At 37.5% G+C, this 25,074-nt stretch overlaps 1 protein-coding gene across 3 annotated transcripts in view; it reads left to right on the forward strand.

The window, feature by feature from the left end:
* Positions 1 to 25,074, forward strand: part of DPY19L4 (dpy-19 like 4) — a 47,636-nt gene that overhangs the window by 5,069 nt on the left and 17,493 nt on the right. For 2 of the 3 annotated variants that reach the window (XM_008168337.4, XM_008168338.4), the window contains exons 2-16: positions 230 to 337; positions 1,414 to 1,538; positions 3,553 to 3,643; positions 4,706 to 4,827; positions 6,375 to 6,520; positions 8,475 to 8,598; positions 9,359 to 9,493; positions 10,930 to 11,061; positions 11,156 to 11,254; positions 13,676 to 13,749; positions 16,116 to 16,274; positions 18,329 to 18,448; positions 19,381 to 19,501; positions 20,810 to 20,866; positions 23,532 to 23,614. In XM_008168337.4, coding sequence (XP_008166559.2) covers positions 230 to 337; positions 1,414 to 1,538; positions 3,553 to 3,643; positions 4,706 to 4,827; positions 6,375 to 6,520; positions 8,475 to 8,598; positions 9,359 to 9,493; positions 10,930 to 11,061; positions 11,156 to 11,254; positions 13,676 to 13,749; positions 16,116 to 16,274; positions 18,329 to 18,448; positions 19,381 to 19,501; positions 20,810 to 20,866; positions 23,532 to 23,614 — 1,696 coding nt within the window. The remainder of the gene's footprint in view (positions 1 to 229; positions 338 to 1,413; positions 1,539 to 3,552; positions 3,644 to 4,705; positions 4,828 to 6,374; positions 6,521 to 8,474; positions 8,599 to 9,358; positions 9,494 to 10,929; positions 11,062 to 11,155; positions 11,255 to 13,675; positions 13,750 to 16,115; positions 16,275 to 18,328; positions 18,449 to 19,380; positions 19,502 to 20,809; positions 20,867 to 23,531; positions 23,615 to 25,074) is intronic. The other variant, XM_042845107.2, reaches the window with a different exon arrangement.

Below are 25,074 nucleotides of genomic sequence, written 5' to 3' on the forward strand. Positions count from 1 at the left end.
ACTTTAATGAATTCTCAAAAGTATCTCATGATGGAATCAATATGTATTACCCTCTTGTATGTTAGTTATATATTCAATATAAAGGTAGAAAATTGATTTAACACATTTTTGTTTAATGGGACTTTTATTGAATGTACTCTGTGTGAGGTTGCATCAGTAACAATAACTGCTGTGTAGATTTCTTAGAAATGATACTATATATTGCAATAACTTCTGGGAATATCTTAAGGGGCAGCAGACCTGCGACAAAGAAAGAAGCAAAATTGCACAGAAACTGACAAAATGGCTCCAGATGAGAGAAACAAAGAAAACCCAAACCTGGGAAGATCGCCAAAATGTAAGCAGCAGCATTTTCTGTTAACGTCTCATTTTTTATTGTTCTTCTTAAACTGTGTAAATTGTATGGAATTATGTTTCTAGTACAATAATTATAGAATAATTATTTTGAATGAGATTCTTTGGATGATTAAAAAATACACACATGCCCTTCAATCTACTTATGGTGCAAGTTTGCATATCATGAAGTAAAATGATAGTGCTTGATCATTTCAATTTTTTGCAGTGTGCAAATTGCATTTCTTCTTATAGAAAATCTCTGCTCAAAGTTGCACGTTTTTGCCTGTTTAAAAACAAAACACTCCATTCAATTTACATGTGCGTGTATTTGTACACGCTTGCATCCTTTAATGGAGTCTGGAATTTTCTAGTAGTTTATAAGTTAGGACGGTTGAATTGATCTGCAGCAGGAATAGAGGAACTAAAATAGTTCTAGTTTTTTAAGAAATAGAACAACTAAAAGCTGTTGTTGTTTTATGTATGGGCAGTTCAATAAGTTTGTTACAGATTCTTAAACATTTTGAATACAAAATAGAGGGAGCTAGAGTTGAAATGGGTGCTGATTGAATTAAATAAATAGGTAAATTCCAAAGTAGCTCTGCCCTATCACTCATGAAGAAGAAAAAGGAAACGGTAATGTTAAAGTATTGGTGGCAATTTTCTTGAGAGCTAATGAATTGTTACCTTCTGTTGCCTGTATACATCTATTACAGTGTGTGTAATAAAATCCAAAGTTCAGTGCGGTTTTCTCTAGGATGTATTTTCTTCACTAGATTGTTTCAGAAATCATGACAGTTAATATGGGGGTAAATTTTCAGCATGATGTGTAGGTATTTATCTGTGAAATCCCCATTCAGCATTAGTGAGGACTGAGGGATAAAACCCCCTTTCAAGGAATGCAACTCTGCTATATGGTTTCTTCATGTGTCTGCAATGAAATATTAGGTTAATTTTAAGGGCCTTAACTTGTTGAATTGAAAATAAACTAGTCATAGTGAACTTAAAAAAAAAATTGGCACATTAACAAAAGTGCTGTATTTCTCTGGAGTATCTTTGCTTTTTAATATTCTTTTACAGATGTCTTATTTCAACGTTTTGCAAAGCTTTTCTTTGGCTGTGTCGCAGCTGTCACTAGCGGGATGATGTATGCTGTGTACCTCTCAACATACCATGAACGGAAATTCTGGTTTTCCAGCAGGCAGGTAAAAAAGTAGAATAGTTCTGAAATAATGTTATATTGTGTTTTTAATTCTCCCCATTAATCAGGATGTCAGGTTCAAACTTCTGGTTCCTGCTTTCAAATCCCTAAATCCTGTAGCCTTTGCTTACATTTGTGACAAGGTTTCTCCTTTGTATCCTTTCTGCCAAATGCCAATCTTAATTCCCCTCATCTCCTCTAACATATGTCTTCATGCCATTTTCTGTCCTGTTCTTATGGTTCGAACACCCTTCTAAAGTCTCTTGGAGAAGCCTCCACCCTCAGCTCATTCAAATCACTCCTGAATACTGACTTCTGCAGCAGTGCCTACATAATATTCTATGCACTATAAAAAACAAAGAAAAAATCCTAAAATGGAGCCACCCACATGTACATATGCCTAAACTGAGTAACTGCATAATGGTGGATATAATGTATGTCTGTCCTTCCCTCATCCCATTCTGGTGGATGCTGTATCCTCGCTCATTTAGGTTGCAAACTCTCTGAGAAGGGACCTGTCTTATCTGCTGCTAGACATTAGAAACTTCTTGGGTTCTAATTCCAGTTCTGACCCCAACTCGCCCTGTGTCTTGAGCATATTATTCATGTGTTCCTGATTTCCCATATGTAAAATGGACATAATGCTTTTTTTACAGGGATTTTGGATTCATTAGTAGTTAATATTTGCAAAGCACTATTCTAATGAGAAGAGCTGTTATACCTTATGTATATATTTTAGTATGTAATCATCTAAACAAGCTTTGCTGGTTTCCATCTGGTGTTCTTGTTTTGACAGCATCAGTACACTAACTAGGTTTTATACTTCTTGTCTTGTTGAGAAAACACTCTTTATAGCCAAAATAACCTAGAAGTTTTAAGAGGTGTGTTACACCCATATGATGTGTTTTACCTGTGTTATGTTGGCAAAAGGTGCTGTACTATATAAGATCTGTTCTAGATGTACTAAACCAGTGGCTCTCAAACTTTTTTACTGGTGACCCCTTTCACATAGCAAGCCTCTGAGTGTGACCCCCTTTATAAATTAAAAACACTTTTTTATATATTTAACACCATTATAAATGCTGGAGGCGAAGTGGGATTTGGGGTGGAGGTTGACAGCTCGTGACCCCCCCCCCCATGTAATAACCTCGTGATCCCCTGAGGGGTCTTGACCCCCAGTTTGAGAACCCCTGTACTAGACCTACAAATATTTGGAAACCATCATGTTGATTTTTAAGCTGTCCCTGCAAAGCATTGTACGGACAGCTGGTAGCGCCTTCTATATTTAGGTTGCTTAGGGCTTTCTATTCTAAGATTCTTGTGACCTCTTTTTAAGATACTTTAACGACTATGTTGTTCGGAGCAAGTCTCTAAAATTTTGCATGAGGAAAGCCCCTGGGTTAGAGAAGTGCCTTTTCTTTATCCTGTGACATTCTGTTCAGGTTTTGCTGAGGTACAAACTGAAAATCACCATTTCTCTTGTCAAGTATCAGAGGGGTAGCTGTGTTAGTTTGGATCTGTAAAAAGCAACAGAGTCCTATGGCACCTTTAAGACTAACAGATGTATTGGAGCATAAGCTTTCGTGGGTGAATACCCACTTCGTCAGACGCATTGCTCAGAAAATTTTTGGCACATTTCAAAATAATACATGAATATGAACATTCTAAAACTAGGCCCATGTCACCAAAGCAGCAACAGTGGGCGCGACACTGGGAATGCCTGAGAGCTGCTAGGGCAGCTGTAGTGGTGGGAGGACAGAGCCTGGCCGAGCTTAGTCTGACTGATTTACCATGTGGTTTTGGGCAAGTCGCTTTAATTCTCAGTGTCAGTTTCAGGATTTGTACATTATAGGTAACAATACATATATGACCGGGGTGCAGTGAAGATTAATATTTTAAAGATATGGATTCATAACCATATGCTATATTACAAAACTAGCCTATCTGAAAATAATGGGCTTTTAGAAGAAGAAATTATAGGAGGCAAATATATATTTAATTATTTTATTTTCTTCTAGGAACTTGAACGAGAGATTACATTTCAGGGTGACAGTGCCATTTATTACTCATTTTATAAAGAACTGCTAAAGGCTCCTTCCTTTGAAAGAGGTATGACAAACATTTATTCTAGTCACTTCTATATAGGTTTTTATACTGTGCTTATCACCAGAATATCTGAGTTCCTTCCAGTAGTATATTAAGCAACATGACAACACATGTATCATGTGTTGTTTGTTTTCTCATCCTCTTCCCAAAGGGAGATGCATGTGCAGTGAAGAGTCTTGTTTTAGTAGTGGTGTTGTTGGAGGAGCATAGTTTTTGAGCATGTTCTTCGTTCTGTAACTTTAAACAATCTTTTAGATTAGTTTACAGTTATTTATTAACTTTGAAAAGTCCTTTTCCCCCTTTGAGACAGTCAAACACTCTTGTAGATTAAGAAAGTTGGTTTTAGACTCCTATGTAGGTATAAGGGTCAGAATCATTAATCTCATGCTGACCGAACACTTTCAGATCTTTGCAAAAAAATAATAAACTCTCATCTACTCTATGGATTCCTTTGAGCCACCTTAGTTCGCTAATGGTGTTAATTGAAATGAATCTTATTCTGACACTGAACTGTATGTATATAAATTCTGATTTCCATTTGTAAAGTTGCTGCCCTGTCTTCTGGAATTTATGCATGCATGTTTGCTTATTTATAAATATACATACCACTTTTTTAAAGATGTGGATGATCTTTAAGTTCTCAGTGGCTTTTCCCTTTCTGATTTTCATGTTAACCTCAAAATGTGATTAAGGAAAGTATACACCAAATTCCATTGTTTGGGAAGGGATAAATTGCATCAGGTGAACAGTTTTAAAAATCATGGTGTATATTAGAAACTGAAGAGACTGTTTAAGCTTTAGGCAGTGAACTTGTACTCTAAATTTAAAGGCTAGCTCAACGAATGTTTATAAATGGAAATAACTTAATGCTGACTTCCTCAAAATAATCAGGGTGAGGTTGCATCTAGTACAGTCCTTTCTTCTTCTTTTTAAATTAGGTGTGGGTGTATCAGTCAGTCGTCTTAATAGTCTGATCTACTGCCATCCTGCTTTTACACTACTATTACTGTTGTTGTTCCTACAAGCAGGATAACTGATTTTAGAAAAAATCTTTTCTGCCTTCAGGTGTTTATGAGCTGACACACAACAATAAAACTGTATCGCTGAGGACTATAAATGCAGTGCAGCAAATGACATTGTATCCAGAGTTGATTGCCAGTGTTTTATATCAAGCATCTGGTAGCGAAGTATGTGTACCTCTTCAACTTTGCTTTTATTTTTACAGTATGATATGGGTATGAAGTTTTGTTTGCTATGTGTGTTGAAAGGATGTGGTCTGAGCATAACACTGGGATCCAGGGTCTTCTGAGCTCTAATCCAGTCTCTGACAGGCTCTCTGGGCTTGTCTATGCTAGACTTCTTTACTTAGTGCTGTTTGTTCTTTACATTTGTAGCCTGTTTCAAAAGTGTGGGGAATATCTACGCTAGCCTTTACATATGTTAACCCCTTGAGTTAATTGACAGTCAATTTGTATGACTGCAGAAGTTTATTGTAGACATATCCCACATGACCTTGGGCAAATCACAATTTAGTAAGTCAGGCTTACTTCACAAAGGGAGGATTAAATAATGTTTTGGAAAAGACTTTGAACTCTAAATCTACCATACTGATTTAAATTGTTTCTGCAATAAAAGCTAGAAGGCCCTGCACAGTCTAGCCAGCTTCTGTTTTGAGCAGGTCTACACTTGAAAGTTTTATCATCATAACTGTTGGTTGGAGGGTGGTTTTTTTCCATTCAGTAACACATCTAATGTAGATGCAGCTATACGGTTTAGAAGTGCCTTATACCAATATAGCTTATTTTGGTTCCCAAACTGGAACAAAGTATACTGGTATAAGCACTTTTATACTGATATAACTGCAGCCTGGTCAACAGTACAAATGCTTTGCCAGTATAGCTATACCAGACAAGCCCCCTAGTGTAGACACAGCGTATGCCTGCAGAAGGTGTTTTTCTGTTGGCATAGTAACATCACACCTCCCCGAATATTTCGTGGACAGAAGTGCTCTTCTTTCAACATTGCTGTATCTGCACTGGGGTTTTGCTGGCATAGCTATGTTGGCTAGGGGCTGTGGGTTTTTTCACATCCCTGACCAAAATAGCTATGTTGACAAAACTTTGTAGTGTAGACCTGGCCTCCCTCTATGCTTTTTGGGGGGGGCATGGGGAGAGGTTAATCAGTATAGGTAAAGTGGCAAAATATTTACACTTAGAAAAGTCCTTTGTCTCTTTCCACTCCCCTGCTCCTCCCTACTTTGTTCTGCCCAAGCTGCATGATTGTATACTGTCTTCCACTCTCTTGTCTCTTTTTCTATATGCTCCCTTGATCTTGGAATCTCATCTGTAACCTCATCTGCCATGCCTTCACTTTATCAAAGTTCCTCCTTTAAACTCTCTCCCTTCAAGAGGCTTATATACTTAAAATCTCACTGCAGTAAGGTGTTATCAAACCTGATCAATGGGAAATCCTCACTATTAATACAAACCCCAGATCATAGCACAAAGATGTGTGCTAAACTCTGATGTTAATTCACTCTGTTTTGTACACACACACACACACACACTATCCCGGAGCATTTTTATGTTGTATACTTAAAACATAAGCTCTTATGATAGGGAGCATATCTTATCTGTCTGTAAAGTATCTAGCACCCTGTTAGCAGTATATAGTCATAATTTACAATTTCAGCTCAGTTGCTACTATGTGTCTTTACTTTTATTTGTAATTTCAGGAGGTTATCGAGCCAGTGTATTTCTACATTGGTATAGTTTTTGGACTGCAGGGAATTTATATGGCTGCATTATTTGTAACCAGTTGGGTTATGAGTGGGACTTGGTTGGCAGGAATGCTGACCGTAGCATGGTTCATTATTAACAGGTAAGAAAAACATCTTTTATGTAATCTAGTTTGTCAGTAAGGCATTTTAAAAATATTGGTAGAGCTGGTCAGAACATTTTTGTTGAAACTTTTTTTTAAATGTTATTTCATTGAAGCTGAAACGTTTTATGGAGATGTATCAATTTCAGAGGTTTTGATGGGAAGGTTTTTGAAGTCCAAGATGGATTCCCTGGTCACAGAGTGAGAGAGAGCAGATGTTTCAACAAAATTCCATTTGGCAAAAACATTTTAAAGGTTTTGTTTTTGTTCCAGTGTGGAAGGAAAACAAATTTCAAAACCTTGACAATTGCCATGAAATGGAAATCTCATGCTCTGGCCAGCTCTAACTGTTTTGGTTGTGATTCTCTTGCCTTGAACTTCATGCCTTGTGCATATCTTCAAAGCCTCTTGGCTGAATCTGCTTTCTGTAGCAAAGTAGAATCTCTCTTATCTAGAAGACCCTGTTATCCAAATTTGTTGTTTAATGTGTCACTTACCTGAAAACTCCCTGTTATGAACCCCTATAAAAGTATGTTGAAGAGTTTAATGCTGTGAATTGATTCTGAGAATAAACGATTGAGTTTAACTCCTAGTTTTGTCACTGATTTACTATGCATCTGTGATTTATTATTGTCTGTAAAGCACTTTGAGATTCTTGGAAGGAAAGACCTATGGAAGTGCAAAGTACTAATGATGTACAGTAGAACCTTGTTTATCTGACTCTCTATTATCAGTCTCTCTGTACCAAACAACCAGCACACACAGGTCCAGAAACAGGCAATCTCTTCTGTGGCCACTAGATGGCACTCCAGCCACACACTTTCCCATTCTCCAGATTATCCGAATTTTTGATTATCCAATCTGGACCTGGTCTTAATTAGATCAGATAAACGGGGTCCTGCTGAATTTAAATTGAACATGTTGAAGAGCACTTTCTTTGAGGAAAGGTATAAAGTCATCACTGTTCAGGCTGTGATCAGCAAATAAAAATGCTGTTCATTAGCTGGTTGGCTGAAGTACATGAAGTAGAAAAGGAAATGGTAATGGTGAATAATCTGTATTTTTTTCCATGAGCAAGCAAAATTAAACAACTTTGGAAATTGAAAGCAAAAGTGGATACCGAGCTCTGAATGGACCACTGTGAGGGTATCTGGAGAAGCAAAAATTAGATAGGGTAACATTTTTTTCAAGTGCCTAAACGATTTAGGAGCCTAAATCCAATTTTCAAAAGTGACTTAGGCACTTAGAAGCATAAATTTCACTGAAAGTCAGTGGGATGTAGGTTCCTAGGTGGGACTTAGGCACTCATATTATTTAGGCATTTTTGAAAATGTTACCCTGTGACTCAAGTTGTGTGGAAGCTGTTCAGTCACTATTTATAAGAAAATCCTAATGTTTTTTTTGGTCTTTGCGCTCCATCAATCAGTAATCTCCATTTTGTCAGTAAAAGTCTCAAAAGTAGGCAGATGATCAACAGGTGCTGGATTGCTGTTTGGTAATGTTACATGACTCCCGAGACATCATGCAGATATGTTTTAAGCAGTTGAGAAAGTACTTGTCTAAAAAGTATATTGCGTAATAGTTGTAAAGTATCTATTCTCTCTGCCATAAACCATACTTCATCTTAATGTGAAAGGCAGCCCTTACGGGCCCTGACCTACAAACCTTAGTCATCTGAGTAGTCCTATTGACTATTCGTATGCATAAAGTGGTAGAATACTTATAGCTGAATAAAGATTTTAAGTCCCTCCATTTTGACTATGTTAAACTTGTGACTTTTACCAATAGTAAAATAGCTTTTTTGTTTCTAGTAAACAATGCAGTGTATTAAAACACCAGTAACAGGAATGGTTTGCTAATAAGATATCTATGATAAGCAGAATTGGTTTCCATAATATTTTTATTCCATAAACAACTTAATAGTTCTGTTTTGTTCTTCTACGCTTTGTTTTAGGACAGATACAACAAGAATCGACTACTCCATTCCTTTAAGGGAAAATTGGGCATTGCCATATTTTGCATGTCAAGTTGCAGCTCTTACAGGCTATTTAAAAAACAACATAAATTCTTCTGCTGAGGTAAAACATAAGTACTTTCTTAACAAAATGCAACTACCGGTAGTAGAAATGTGCTCCAAAGTAGTTACACCTTTGTCACCTTATTGTCTTTCTAGGCAGAAAAAGAAGAGAAAAAAATGTTTGCTTTTTGCAAAGCAGCCATCTGGAGTACACCTGGTACTTTAGTTTCACTGCAAAGTGAATATTCCCCTGTCCTCTAATGTTACCATGGTGATTGAGGGGAACAGTTTTGGAATCAACCTTATACTAATGCCACCAACTCTCTCACTTTTGAAATTTGTCAAAAGTTGTGTGGGGGGTTGTTTTTTGAGCTTTTTTTGGCTGCATAAGGTTATAGAGAATTTGGTTCTTTCCTCACTATTCAGGGAGTCGGAAATATGGTGGTAGATACCTCTTCCTGTCCTTTGTCTAGGTTGGTAATTTCTTCTGACGTGTCTCATATGATTTTGACTGCTTCAAATATGACCTCTTCTCTCCTCACTGAATAAGACTAAACTGGGGAAAAGAAGAATTCAGCTAACTAAAAATTAGCTGCTTATCAATAATATTAAGACCCCTTACCATGCCCACCCCCACCATCCAGTGCAAAGAAAATGAAACTCCCTTCTGAGAAAATTATGAACTCTTAATTTAGTATTTTAATTCTTTAAAGAAACAATTTACATTACTAGTGAACTGATTTTTGTTTTAATTATCTCTCAGTTTTTCTTATGGCAGAAATACATGATAATTAAGTTAATGTTCTTCTGTGTTTCCCTAGAGGTTTTGCTACCTTTTGGTGAGTGCTTCAACATATACTTTCATGATGATGTGGGAGTACAGTCATTATCTGCTGTTTGTCCAGGCTGTGTCTCTCTTACTGCTGGACAGCTTTGCCCTTGTGCAGACAGATAAGGTATTATGACTCTTCAAACTATTGATTGTTTGTTGGAAACTTGAATTAAACAACTACAGTAACTGCAATGTTTTGTTTCCACAAACTCCAAAGGGCATAGATTATCTCTGTTTGTGAGTTAGAGCCAAACCTGGAGTCCAGTTAAAGTGCACATAACACTAGTCGTGAGAATAAAGTGGCTTTAAGCTCATCTTTACATTCTCGTCTTCTGGGGATCAGGGGTTGGCGGGGCCTGGTCTTCTGACATAGAGCAATTTGAGGCTTAGGAGAGCCTGAGGGCTGCTCTAAGACTCACTGGTTGTAACACTTCTCTCCCCGCCCCCGCCCCCCCCAACAAAAAGAAAAAAAAAGTGGGGCCTGGACTGTTGCCATGAATTAGTGTACAGCCACATCTGCTTTGCTCTGGTCATGTCCCCTTTTCCTTTGTGTGTGGCAGCAGGGAGGGGAGGTGCCTGGGGCTTGTCTGCTGGCTCTGTAGTACTGGAAACTCACTTTGCACTGAATGATTCTCCCCTATTGTTGGTTAAGCAGCCTTTACGGCTGGATAACTTATGTAAACAGGAGGTTCAGTAGGGGAAATATTTAAAGTTTGGAACTACTCTAAAAATGATTATTCATTTTTATATTCAATCTTTTATTTAGGTTCTTGTACTGTACCCCTCAGCATGGTATGTGTGTGCCTTCCAGATTTCAAAAAACCCCACAAAAGTAAACAAACTCCCCCTCCCCAAATACAGAGTGACCTACATCAAAAAATTAGCTTCCTTTCCATTTCCCCACAGTGGGGAACAAGTTATGCACACCAACCCTTACATGCTTTAGTCCCAAACTGATGGGGCAATATTGCTGGTCTATTGAAGAAACCACTATATTTTAAAATGCACATTGTAAATTCTTTCACTGTATATTTGCATATACATAAAGAATTGTAAGTATCAGAATTGCTGGATTCTGTTTACCCAGAGGTAAGTAATGGTAGCAAGTTGCAGTACCTAAATGTGATCATTCTAAGTAGTGTGACATGGTAAGGTGATATGCAAGTGAAGTGGAAGAAAAAAAGTATCTTGTAAAACATAGCCTTTTAGTCATGCACTTTTACAAATGTGCTATGGAGTCACTGAGCGATAATTATGGAACCCCACCAACATTGCTTTTACATAGCTACCTTTCAGAGTAGAAATGTACTTTCTGATATCTCTGGATGGGAGGATGGGTGTTTAGCTAGAGTCTGTCTTCGTCAGCGTCAGGTTAGCAGGGCAACACTGTTTACATTTTACACTATACAAGCAATTTTTGCAATAGAAAACAAAATACTGAATTCTTAGGATTGTGCGGTAAAAGGATTCACAAATTTCTTTCACTTGTAGTTGTTCCACTGTTTTGTAAACAAGGTATGAACTATAGATTTGTTTTATTTTTATTTTTTTTCCCAACAGGTGCATGAAGTGTACAAAATCTATCTGTTCTCCCTGTTCCTGGGATATCTCTTACAGTTTGAAAATCCAGCTTTATTAGTATCTCCATTACTAAGCCTTGTAGCAGCTTTAATGCTCTCTAAATGCCTTCAGGTAATTGGGATATCGTTTTCTGATTCGATGTGTAGTTTTTGTTGTTTACACTGAACTCCAAATAATTCACATTTTTAAATATTTATTTTTGCAGATGAATATGAAAAAGGGCACATTTATTTCAAGGATGCTAAAAATAATGTACTTTTACTTGGTATTTACGATATCAGTGACAATGAATTTCTTACTGAAGGTAAGATTTACCTTTAGAAAGAGACATTTAATTTGTTGATGTCCTATAGGGAGGGATGCAGTTATGTCTTTATAAAAGTAATCTTAGCAAAAAAATCTTTTCAAATGATGCTTATCCTGTGAAGCTGTTGTTGAACTAGGTTAATGGAAAATGGAAGAATTAAATCTTTAGCCACTTTTGTTTTACAGGGGAAATTTACAAATTAGGGCGGTCAATTATTCACAGTTAACTCAAACGATTAATGCAAAACAAATTAACTAGATTAAAAAAAAGTCTTGATTAATTGCAGTTTAATCACATTGTTAAACAATAATAAAATACCAATTTAAATTTATTATAAATGTGGATGATTTTCTACATTTTCAAATGTATTGATTTCAATTACAACACAGAATACCAAGTGTACAATGCTCACTTTATATTATTTTTTTACAAATATTTGCACTATAAAAAAGATAAAATAAATAGTATTTTTCAGTTCACCTCATACAAGTACTGTAGTGCAATCTCTTTAGTGTGAAAGTGCAACTTACATATGTAGAATTATGTGTGTGTATGTGTGTGTGTGTGTGTGTGTGTGTGTGTATATATATATTAATAATGGGACTCAAAAACAAAACAATGTAAAACTTTAGAGCAGTGGTGGGCACTCTGCGGCCTGTAGGCAGCATGTGGCCCATCAGGGTAATCCGTTGGCGGGCTGCAAGACAGTTTGATTACATTGACCGCCGCAGGCACGCTGCCCGCAGCTCCCAGTGGCCGTGGTTCATCGTTCCCGGCCAATGGGAGCTGCGGATGGCGGTGCCTGCGGCAGTCAATGTAAACAAATTGTCTCACGGCCTGCCAGCGGATTACCCTGACAGGCCACAGGTTGTCCACCACTGCTTTAGAGCCTACACATCCACTAAGTCCTACTTCTTGTTCAGCCCCTTGCTAAGACAAACAAGTTTGTTTACATTTACAGGAGATAATGCTGCCCGCTTTTTATTTACAATGTCACCTGAAGTGAGAACAGGTGTTCGCATGGCACTGTTAACTGAATGGAAAAATACTGTATCTTTTGTTTATCTTTTTTACAGTGTAAACATTTGTAATCAAAAATAATAAAATAAAGTGAGCACTGTACACTTTGTATTCTGTGTTGTAATTGAAATCAATATATTTGGAAATGTAGAAAGATATCCAAAAATATTTATAATAAATTTAAATTGATATTCTATTATTGTTTAATAGTGTGATTTTAAAACTGATTAATCGAGCTATTTTTAATCTCTTGATTAATTGTGATTATTTTTTAATCGTTTGACAGCACTAATATAAATGTGAACAAAGTGAAAATATGTAGTTGCCTCTCATAACTCAAGCATTTTTATCCAAAATAACACTTTTGGGTTGAAACTAAACCCAGTCTACTCTGTCATAGAAACAGTCTGTGAATCATATTTTAAATTGTTTAATAAATGTGCCTCAAGCACAATGTCTGTTATGGCTTGGCTGGCCAGTGTGAATGGGGCAAGCATTCAGATTTTAAAATGATGTTCTAACCTAGGGAAAAGAGCCAGCAACCAGGAATAGGTATGAAACATTTTAAGATGGACATTAATTTTCATTTTCATCTGGAACTCAGGAAGGGAGAATCTGTTTTAGTGGGAGTCATCAGGGGCTGGGATTAGACAATGGGATTTTGCTTTCACTTAGCCTTATGTTTTCGTGATTAAGTACCTCTTCTAAGTCAAGGCCTTTTTTAAAAAAAAAACTTCCTGCACTTGCTCCCTCCCAAATTCTTCTTGGTTTGTATTACTTAAGATAGATTGGAAAAAAAAAAAAGTCAGTACTCACAAGATTTATGAGAGAACACTCAAATGCTTTCCTTTGCTTGCTGCATTAAGCGTGGGTTTTATGCTCTTGGAGCCACAACAAAATTGGCTGATTTTGTAAAATGCATGAGCTGAATTATCGACCAGAACGAAGTGAGTTAAGAAAAGAGTGTGAATGCTAAGGGATATAGTTTATTTGAAGGTATCTGATACACCCACAGCTTTTGGCTAAACCAGGGCTCTGTTGACTAGAGGAGTCAATTACCATCCTCTTTGGTTTGCTCTCTCTGCTGGGATTATACCCAGTTTGCAGCTTTCACCCTGCTGGTGGCTGGTCTGGTGGAAGCTGGCTTGCAATTCTTCACTCTCCTCTCCATTTGGAGAACCTGAATGAAGTGAAGAGTATACAACCTTCTGGGAAACACTAAGCAAAATTTATTTAAATGAGATTTTACTGTATTATGAAATTCCTGAACTGATCACAGCGTGGTTTTAACTATATTTTTGGGGTGTGTTGTTATTCCCTGCACTGTTTTGTAATCTGAAGGAAAAGAAGGCTATGTTACAGGTGCTACTTAGTTATCTTCGCTTAATTTTTTTTCAGACGTTTGTTCCCCATAAAGAAAATGAGCATGTGTTGAAGTTCCTTGAAGTAAAATTTGGATTAAACACAACTAAGTAAGTTTGAGCTATTTATTTACAGCTGTCTAAAATACATAGAATTTTGAAATTACTCTGAAAAATACAAGCATTTAAATGCAGATGCTCCCAACATTTTGTAGGAGAACTTAGAAACTAATTTTTTACCTTCTTTTAAAAAAAAAACTTTAGAAATTTGGCACATACAGGATGTGCTTGGGATTTCTGGAATTCTGTAGCACTTCAGTGCCACTTCCTGCAGCAAGGGTAAAAGTTTCTGGTTTGTTTTTTTAAATATTTAAACTCTGCATCAGAGAGCCCTGAAAACATCCTGCTTCTAACCAATATTTCTAAGTCCTGGTCTACACTGGGGAGGGCAGCGTGGGGATCGATCTAAGTTGTGCAGCTGAAGTCGATGTACTTAGATCGACTTACTGTGGTGTCTTCACCGCGGTGAGTCGACTGCTGCCGCTCCCCCACCAACTCTGCCTGCACTGGAGTACAGGAGTCGACGGGAGAGGGCTCGGGGGTCGATTTATCGCGGCTAGACTAGACTCGATAAATCGATCCCCGCTGGATCGATCACTGCCCGCTCATCCGGCGGGTAGTGTAGACATACCCTAATAATAGTGGGAGACTAAGACGATGATGGGAAACCATGGAGCTAAATTCATATAGTCTAGAAAAGGGAAGACTCTGGAGAGAGAGAGAGATGGCATCAGCAATGAGTATTGTTACCTCAAACGTATTTTTGTAAGTAAACAGAGGGAATTATTGAAAGTTTTGGAAGATTGTAAGACAAAGCGCTGTAAACCTTAAGGTGAGAAGAAAATGTTAGGGCTGGATATTAAAAATGTGTTCTTAACCATAATAATGGGGCAGGGAACTAGAGTACCAGAGCCAATGACAGGCATCATCACTGCAGATATTCTAGAATATCTTAGATGAGACATAGGTAATGATATTGAAATATGCACTTTGTTGGACTCTGAGAGCTCCTAGCACCTGAGGCCAATGTTTACAAACTCTGTACAGGAAGTTCTACCATCTCCACTGAAATGCACTTGCCTCTGTACAAAATGACTTCACAGCATTTCAGGACAGGAAGTAAAGAATACCATTACATACAACTGAAATTTCTTTGGGAATTTTAGGAAGGCAGAATGTAATAAGCTTAGCCAAGACACAGTGATTAACATTCCTATTTTTCCTGAAAGCTCCAGAAAGGGTCTTTAATGGCTACATTTTGTCAGGATTTTGGTTTTATCTCAACTAACGGGTGTGTTAGAGATCTGTATATGAGACTTTTTACAATGATTGGATTATTTCACTTTTAAGACATGGAGTTACTCCCCTTAAATCAGTAATTGAGACAAATGGATGAGAGTCCTCCCGGATAATTGTGAAACTTCCCATTAGAATTATGGGAGCTTGACCTGTACTCTCACAATTTCCTGTCTCTCTTGAGGTTATCTTAGAAGGCCTGTTAAAATCTCTCACAATCCATGCTTCTGGGAACAGCGCTGGAAACTGTGGGATAGGTACCAAGATGACAGTGCAACTAAATTTGTTTGGAACAAAACTAGAGGGGACATGGGATTGCGGCATAAGGGTTGTTAAAGTGACTCATCACTAGTGCCCACTAATGTGGACACAAATGCACTGTTCATCCTTAAACTGGTTCTGTCCAGACACGTTGATTGAAAATGGTTTGATTCTCTAAAGTAGATGCAAAAAGAAGAAAAGAGGGAGGAGAAGAAAGGGGGTGAGAAGTCCTAGTAAAGATACAGGAGATGAAGACATGGACAAATTCAGTGCATCATTTACATCATCAGTTTTACATTCCAGTAGAGGATATTGATTTCTAGCAATACATAAATTAAAGACTAGACTTTCTCGGTTCTCTAGTTGAATTCTTTTGTGAGAGGAAGGAAGGATTGTCAAGTGATTAAGACCCAGGACTGGAACTTGGGAATTCCATGTTCTTTTCTTGGCTCTGCTGTAAGCTACCTATGTGATCTTCGATAAACTAGCTCAGCTTTCAGTTTCCTTCTCTGTGAAATGGGGATAAACACACTTCCTTTCCTCAAGAATAAGTCATTAGGTTTAATTCATTGATATCTGTGAAGTACTTTGTGATTCCCCAGAATGAAGTTTTTAGAAATGGATTTTTCCCTGTACAGAAGTGCTTATAAAATGTTATAACCTGCTCTTTTCAGATCACCAAATATACATTTCAAGGGGGAGTTTATGAGCTGATTTAAAAAAAAAAAAAAAAGCATGCTTGCAAAACCATTATATATTTGAAAAAAAATTGTTATTGGGGAAGAAATATATTAATTTGGATTCAGCTGAGCAGATAAGCTAATAATTTCTTTTTATATGTGATATTTCTACCTTACTAGAAACTTTACAGTGAACTGGCTTCTTTGTCAAGAATCCCTTCAGACACCATCTCAAGACTTTTTTTTGCGGCTAACTCAGTCATCTCTATTGCCTTTTTATATTTTAGTATTAATTATCTGCCTTTCTTCTGTAACTCAAGTCATTTTTAGGAGAATTAGGTAAGTGGTTTATTTTTTATCACTTATTTTTATACAGCTAATTTGAGGATTATGAAATTATATATGAACGGTTAGTTGTAATCTTCTGATAGACCAGGGTTTAAAACTGTATAAAACATTTATGAATTTAGCGATAGCTTGATAGCAAATATGAGTGGAAGAGGGCTCCATAGATAATTCCCTGAGAGGTAGTACATCACCCACCCTTGCTGCCAGAAGAGAGGAGGCCTGGATCCTTCTAAGAGCTTCTTGTGTGTCAGCCTCTGACTAGTGTGTTTCTGCTGCAAGAGGATTCATATTTCTCTAGTATTTGTCTTCACCACAACCTCCTGGCTGCCATGAATAAGGTGGAGGAATGGAGAAGATCTCCCGTAGTTGGCCTCTCCTCTGTATTTTTTGGCCTTGATCTCCTGTTATGAGTGCCTGCGTCTTCTGCTGCTGAGAGCCAAGCAGTAGAGTAAAACTGACCTGATTCCTTTGTTTCATTATGGCCCACAGGATTCTAAAAAGAACCAATGAAACTGACTAGTGTCTTCTTTGAGTATGTCTTCACTGCATGCGGGCGTGCGTGTGTGTGTGTGTGTGTGTGTGATTGCAGCAGATGTAGGCATACCTGAGCTTGCTTTGATTGAGATGGCTCACTAAAAATAGCACTGAAATCAGGGCAGGGTGGGCAGTTGCATGGGTTAGCCACCAGAGTACAAGCCCGCCTGGGTACACACTCAAGTGTCTAGCTCATACCACCACTTGTGCTGCTGCAGCTACACTGCTATTTTTAGTGAGCTAGCTCAAACAAAGCTAACCCAGGTGTGCTTACACATGCTGCAGTCAAATCCCTTGAATACAGTGTAAACATACCCTTAGTTTGAATCTGTTTTTGCTTGGTAAAACTGTGAACAGTAGAAGAGGCAATGGAACTGTCTGCAGGCTTAGAATGGCACCACTGCATAGGTCCTAATATAGAAGGTTATCTTTGAAATCTTAAGTGCTAGAAAATTACCTGACTCGTTTCTGAAGAGTTTACATTATGCTGACTGTAATGAAAGGTATAGATTCCCTCCTATGCCAGGTCAAGCTTCCCACTTGTGAGGGGTAAAGATGAGAGTGGATTTTTCAAAATCTGTCAGACTTTTAGGAGATGAAGATTATGCCATATTTATTGGAAAGTTGTTTCCCCTGAGATTTGTAACAAGTAATCAGCTTTGATGCATGATGATTTTGTCAGTTTTAATTTTCTCATTCTTCAGATTGATTTTCACTTGTAATAATCATGACAACTTTGTGACAAGCAGTGACTTCAATTTATCCAACAAAACTCTTTTTTGGAAAATCTAAAAAAAGTCCAAAAATTATTTTTTGATTGTGAAGTATTAATAGTCTTAGTTCTCCATTTTGTCACAATTAAGTTTATTATTGTGATGTAGCTTAAAATAATTTTATGATTGAATAAAATCTATTCCTTCCCATTCCACCCCTCACCTTTCAAGTTGGTGAATGGATTTGTTTTATATTTGCAAGATAGCAACCTAAATCTGATACTACGAGGATCTGTAATGATGAGATTGAACTGTCTTCCATCCTTTTTTCTGTCCTCAAATTATAGGTGCAGTTTCACTGATTCTACAGCTTGTAGTTGGGCTAATAATATGACAAAGCATGGTTTAGCTTAAGTACAGCATACTTCAGTGCAGAATAGTTACGTGTGTGAAGTCTTCTTACTCTTGAATTAGATTCTCTATTAAAGTTATTTATTATTTGTGTTATCGTAGTGCCTAGGAGCCCTAATCATGGACCAAGCCATGGAGCCAGACAAGCACAGAACATAGACAGTCCCTGCCCCCAAAGAGCTTACAATCTGAGTACAAGACAAGAGACAGAAGATAAATACAGACAGATGGACAGGGGGTACAAGGAAACAATAAGACAATATTGGTCAGCATGATAGATAGTGGTATCGGCACACCAGTGGCCTAGCTGTTGTCAAGTTTTTTGTAGATATCACAGCTTGAGACACTGTGTGAGATAAATGCTGTTTCATTTTCTTCCAACTGCAGTGGTGAACCACTCAAAGAAAAAATTACACTTGACGATGGCCGAATTGGAGCGAGGCCAGAGATAGCTTATCATGTAATCCACACAATGTTAATGGGTTCTCTTGCAATGATGTTGGAAGAGTAAGTTTTATATTGATATTTCTGTTTTGAAAGTGGCAAAATATTACTAACTGGACATGGTACTTTAGTCACCCTTTTAGAAGTTGTCCAAATTGTCCCCCTCCCTCATTCTTCTCTGAAACCCATTTGACATACAACACTACTAATTACTCTAAGAAATAGGTGAGTGAGCTTTACCATATATCTCCAACAACAAAAAAGTAGACTATGCCTAAGTGTCTTTGGTTTCTTGAACCCATTTTCTTGGGTTTTCCCAGCATAAATCTGAGAAGTTAATTGGAACAAATTTTTAATCATTCCCCCGTTGGTCTTCAAATTCAGCTGCTGTGCTAGCATTCTTTTTAAATTCGTATGTTCCATTGAAATCTTATGTAACTTTTTGATGCACCAGGTAGTTCATGGTTAAGGCCATTCTTGAATCGTGGGATGATTGTCCAATAATTGCTGCTGAGTTGTGGACAAGCCATGAAAATTGTGGAAAAGTAATAATGGACCTATTTGTGGTAATAAGGTCCATTATTACTTTTCCACGATTATTTGCTGTCAGGAGCCCGGGGCTCCCACTGTCATAATTGCACTGAAAGTCTAATATCACAGGAGCCGCAATTTCCAAAATATTGCAAATTAAGTAGGGCCTTATTCATGGTGTATCATGGAAACTAGAAATGGAAAAGACCTCTACTCCATCTCATTGTCTGTTTAGAACATCATGAGATGTGTGTTTTGACATGTCAAGCAACAGCAAAGCAGTTTTAAAAGATATTCTGGACATTTATTCTTATGACACTATATGTAATGCTGTTTAGACTAGAACAATGGCATTTTCCAGACTGTTAGCCAAATAAATTTTAGAGACAGGTGTGTGTTTGTGTCTGGAGTCTGAATACAATCTGTGCAATGTCTCATCTTTGGATTTTTGTGGTGTTTCCCAGCATAAAGTACCTGTGGACTCCCTATATGTGTATGCTTGCAGCATTTGGTGTATGCTCCCCTGAGCTTTGGATAACGCTTTTCAAATGGCTTCGACTGAGAGCTGTACACCCAATATTGCTGGTGAGTCATCATTACCAGTTATTTTTAGCCATTAGTGGTAGTTGTTATAGCTAATGAGTACATCTCTTTTACAAGTGATGAGTAATTGGGAATTCTAAAGAAACATTTAAGGTTAGAAAAATAGGGCAGCCTGGACAAATGTATATTTAATTGTCGGGAAAGATTGAAAAATTGTCAAACTAAACAATGGCTGGAATTATTCATATAAGGTTTGTTGAGACCATTTGTCTGCTCATGTTTATGCTACAGCCTCTAATCAGGGTTTAAGAGGGATAAATGCTGCAGTGGGAATCAGGACCACTTCTGTTGTAATCCCAGCTCTACCACTGATGTGATGAGTGCACTTGGGTAAATCACATCTCTTTTCTGCCACATTTTACCATTCCATAAAATGGGGATCATATCCAGTTACCTGATTCAAGGGTGCTCTGAGGAATAATTATTTATTGAATGTTTGTACAATGCCTTGGACATGTCACTTGCTATGTAAATGCTAAGCAGTAGTACTCTGTAAGAATTGCCAAGGCAGTTCTTCCAGTGGTAATGTAGTTGATACCAGGTTATGTAAGAACATCTATTTGTTTCTATTTCATGTTTTATTTTGTGCATGCAATTAACTGATCTACTGCAGTTTTAATTGTCAATAGATTGCTTTGCATACATTCATTACTAGAAATTACCAAAACAGTGTTATACTACTCCTTCTTTGCAAGACGAGGTTGATTAGCTGAAATGCTGCTGTGCTGTATAATAGGCTGTTCTTTTGTATTAATACTGGGATTCTGAATGAGAGAATAAATATGGTTAAAGGGAATTGAATTACACTTTTCATTCTTTCTTTTTTTCTTTCTCTTGATCACGTTAGTGAGAGAGAACCTGTTCACTCTTGCTTCCTTCGCCAGCTCATGTATGCACTTCATCACTGTTACTTGAAGAATAAACTATTCAGACCCAATACTACTAAAGTTACAGTGAGCCAAATTCTGCAGATTTTAATCAAGTAAAATCCTGTTCGTTCATATTGAGTTTTGCTTGATTAAGAACTGCAGAATTTGTCCAAATGTCGTTTAATGTTCACGTCTGAGACTCGTTCTATTATAGCTGACCGCTTTTAGATGTGCAGGGTTGTTGTATATGTTTTGGTCCCAGGATATTAGAGAGATAAGGTCCAATAAAAGATATTACCTCTCCCACCTTGTGTTTCAGTTTTTAGGCACAAACAGTAAATATCCCAGATTATATGTGTGGAGAATAAAGGAGCAATCAGTAATCTTTTTTGTTTGTTTGTTTTTGTTTTAAATATTCTAGGCTCTCATTCTGAGTATGGCAGTTCCAAGTATAATAGGTTTCAGCTTGTGGAAAGAGGTAAGAAAAAGAGTATTTTAAGGGTTCATTGTAGGCACAGTATAAGTAATATCTTGCTGGTGAGAGAAGATAGTGCCTATGTGAAGTGTGCTCTAGTGAACACAGTTCTTTAAAAACAGCAAATAAAATCATATATAGTTGTATGTACAAGGATACATAACAATTGTGGCTGATGCAATTAAAACATGCATTAGTCTGTTGGCTGAAGACAAACACATTCATTTAAATTTTGGATTTATAAAGTAAAGTGATTCTACAGAGAAAATATTGCAAAAGTAAAACATTGGAACATTTTTAAGAGTATGTCATCCCATGCGTGTTTTCACTTAGAGGCAGTTAGATAAGTTGGAAGTAGAATTACAGAAGGCAGTTGCAAGTGCTTTATCTGAAAAGCTCCTGTCAACAAGAAATGGAATTCTTAGTTTAGAACCTTACGTAGAAATAGTCTAGATGTTCAAATACTACAGTAAAGGATACCATTTAGGCACTTACATAGATGTGCCCTGATTTAAAAAAAAAAAGTTCAATTCCATATTGCAATAGTTCAGAAAGGCTATTTCTAAATACTTAATTGTTTTAAACAATTTATTTATGTAGGAAGTGTTAAAAGGTTTATAAATCCTTGCCATGTAAATATAAAAAACAAAACAATCATTACAATAGTGAGCTTTTGTTAAATAGACATTATACAGGGATCAGATTGCTCTTTTAATGGGTGTTATCATATTACAGAGTGAATAGTTGTTAAAATTTAAGTTTGTAAATGGCAAAAGTGTCTGAAAATTATAGTTCTTCTCTGTATTGAGATGACATGGACACAAGAACAAATGGATATAAACTGGCCATCAGTGAGTTTAGGCTCAAAATTAGGTGATGGTTTCTAACCGAGGAGTTAAGTTCTGGAACAGCCTTCCAAGGGGAGCAGGGAGGGCAAAAAACCTCACTGGCTTCAAGACTGAGCTCGATAAGTTTATGGAGGAAATGGCATGATGGGACTGCCTACAATGGCATGTGACCCATCGGCGACTGCCAATAGCAAAAATCCCCAACAGCTGGAGATGGGACACTAGATAGGGAGGGTTCTGTTACAACAGAGAATTTTTTCCCAGGTATCTGCCTGATGAGTCTTGGCTGCATGCTCAGGGTCTAACTGATCACCATATTGGAAGCGGGAAGGAATTTTCCCTTGAGTCAGATTGGCAGAGACCTTAGGGCAGTGGTTCTTAATCAGGGGTATGTGTACCCCGAGGGTATGCACAAGTCTTCCAGGGGGTACATCAATTCATCTAGACATTTGCCTAGTTTTACTAAAATTTCATACAGACAATGAATGACTTGTTTATATTGCTCTATATACTGATGTGTAAGTACAGTATTTGTATTCCAATTGATTTATTTTATAATTATATGGTAAAAATGAGAAAGTGAGCACGTTTTCAGTAATAGCGTGCTGTGACATTTTGTATTTTTATGTCTGGTTTTGTAAGCAAGTAGTTTTTTTGAGTGAGGTGCAACTTGCGGATACGCAAGACAAATCCGACTCCTGAAAGGAGTACAGTAGTCTGGAATGGTTGAGAGCCACTGCCCTAGGGTTTTTTTGCCTTCCTCTGCAACATGGGGTATGGGTCACTTGCAGTTTTAAATCTGTAAATGGTAAATTCTCTGTAACCTGATGTCTTTAAACCATGATTTGAGGACTTCAGTATCTCAGCCAGAGGTTAGGGGTTTATTACAGAAGTGGATGGGTGAGGTTCTGTGGCCTGCAATGTGCGGGACATCAGACTAGATCACGATGGTCCCTTAGTGATAAGGTATGAACATCTGATTCAAATGGTTTATTATTGACGTTCTGATATGATGTATGTATAGCAGTAGAGTAAGACTTTCTTTACACATCTTCTGACTTCACATATGCTGCCAGTGCATTTAAGTTGGCTCTCTGGGAAGCTATAATGGCTTTAAAATGTTGTCAGATATAAATCTATTTACAGTAAATAAAACTTGTTCAATGACTGGGGAATTCTGTACTTCAAATTGTTCTAACAAAACTGTTTTAAGGGTTTGGACACCTAGAGGGCTCTATATGTTACAAATCCAGTTTAAGAAGTTTGTGTCATTATACCATAGACCTGAACTGAAGGAAAGGGGGGGAAAAGTTGCAAAATGTTAAAAAGATCCAGATGTTATAATAATTTTCTCTCAGAAACTTCCATAATTTTATACTGAGGAGAATTGCGTTGGGGTCATTTGAGAAACAGAAGGACACTTCAATAAAATGCATTACTAGATTAAATTACATAGTATTGTTAGACCTACTATTACCCTCTGTAGAGGGACAACTGCGATTTAGTTTACTATTGTATGCTTCAAGTTACTGTCTCGAAAACCAAAGGGAAAAAGTTTGTGGTTTTGTTTGTTTTTTTAATATAAGGGGTCAGATTCACTCCTTGTGTAAATCTTTTGGAGTTTATGGTACTAAACCATTGAATTTGGACCAAAATATAGAACAGTTTTATTAGACTTTAATTGATCATCTGTAGCAATATTTCTTTTGTGACTGTAAAGACTACAGATTACTCTTATTGCTATATTTAAAGTTACAATGTTTGAGAGATCCCATTGGGCTTACCATGGTATGTAATAAACTTCTGTTTATTTTCTTCAGTATTTTCCTAGGATAATGACAGAGCTTTCAGAACTGCAAGAATTTTATGACTCAGATACAGTAGAACTCATGATGTGGATAAAGTAAGTGTGAGTTCCTGGATGTATCTCTGTTTTGTTTTGCTCAAGGCATTTTTGTTTTGAGTAATAACAGCATATTTTATCATAAGACATAAGAACAGCCATACTGGGTCAGACCAAAGGTCCATCTAGCCCAGAATCCTGTCTTCCGACAATGGCCAATGCCAGGTGCCCCAGAGGTAATGGACAGAACAGGTAATCACCAAGTGATCCAACCCCTGTCGCCCATTCCCAGCCTCTGGCAAACAGAGGCTGGGAACACCATCCCTGCCCATCCTGGCTAATAGCCATTGATGGACCTATCCTCCATGAACTTATCTAGTTCTTTTTTGAACCCTGTTGTAGTCTTTGCCTTCACAACATCCTCTGACAAGGAATTCCACAGGTTGACTGTGCGTTGTATGAAAAAATACTTCCTTTTGTTTGTTTTAAACCTGCTGCCTTTTAATTTCATTTGATGACCCCTAGTTCTTGTGTTATGAGGAGGAGTAAATAATGCTTCCTTATTTACTTTCTCCACACCAGTCATGATTTTATAGACCTCAATCATATCCCCGCTTAGTCATCTCTTTTCCAAGATGAAAAGTCCCAGTCTTATTAATTTCTCCTCATATGGCAGCTGTTCCATACCACTAATCATTTTTGTTGCCCTTTTCTGAACCTTTTCCAATTCCAATCTATCTTTTTTTGAGATGGGGCGACCACATCTGCACGCAGTATTCAAGGTATGGGCGTACCATGGATTTATACCATGGAGGCAATATGATATTTTTGTCTCTCTCTATGAGCTGAGGGGTGAAAACATTATCTATCCCTTTCTTAATGATTCCCAACATTCTGTTCACTTTTTTGACTGCCACTGCACATTGAGTGGATGTTTTCAGAGAACTATTTACAGTGACTCCAAGATCTCTTTCTTGAGTGGTAACAGCCAGTTTAGACCCCATCGTTTTAGAAGAACTAAAGAACAAATGGATATAAACTGGCCATCAGGAAGTTTAGACTTGAAATTAGATGAAGGTTTCTAACCATCAGAGGAGTGAAGTTCTGGAACAGCCTTCCAAGGGGAGCAGTGGGGGCAAAAGACATATCTGGCTTCAAGACTAAGCTTGATACGTTTATGGAGGGGCTGGTATGATGGGATAGCCTAATTTTGGCAATTAATTGATCTTTGACTATTAGCGGTAAATATGCCCAATGGCCTGTGATGGGATGTTAGATGGGGTGGGATCTGAGTTACTACAGAGAATTCTTTCCTGGGTGTCTGGCTAGTGAGTCTTGCCCAGATGCTCAGGGTTTAGCTGATCACCATATTTGGGGTCAGGAAGGAATTTTCCTCCAGGGCAGATTGGCAGAGGCCCTGGGGGGTTTTCGCCTTCCTCTGCAGCGTGGGGCATGGGTCACTTGCTGGAGGATTCTCTGCACCTTGAAGTCTTTAAACCACGATTTGAGATCTTCAATAG

The sequence above is a fragment of the Chrysemys picta genome, chromosome 2, assembly GCF_011386835.1.
Source record: "Chrysemys picta bellii isolate R12L10 chromosome 2, ASM1138683v2, whole genome shotgun sequence".
In the NCBI taxonomy this organism is placed as follows: Eukaryota; Metazoa; Chordata; order Testudines; family Emydidae; genus Chrysemys; species Chrysemys picta.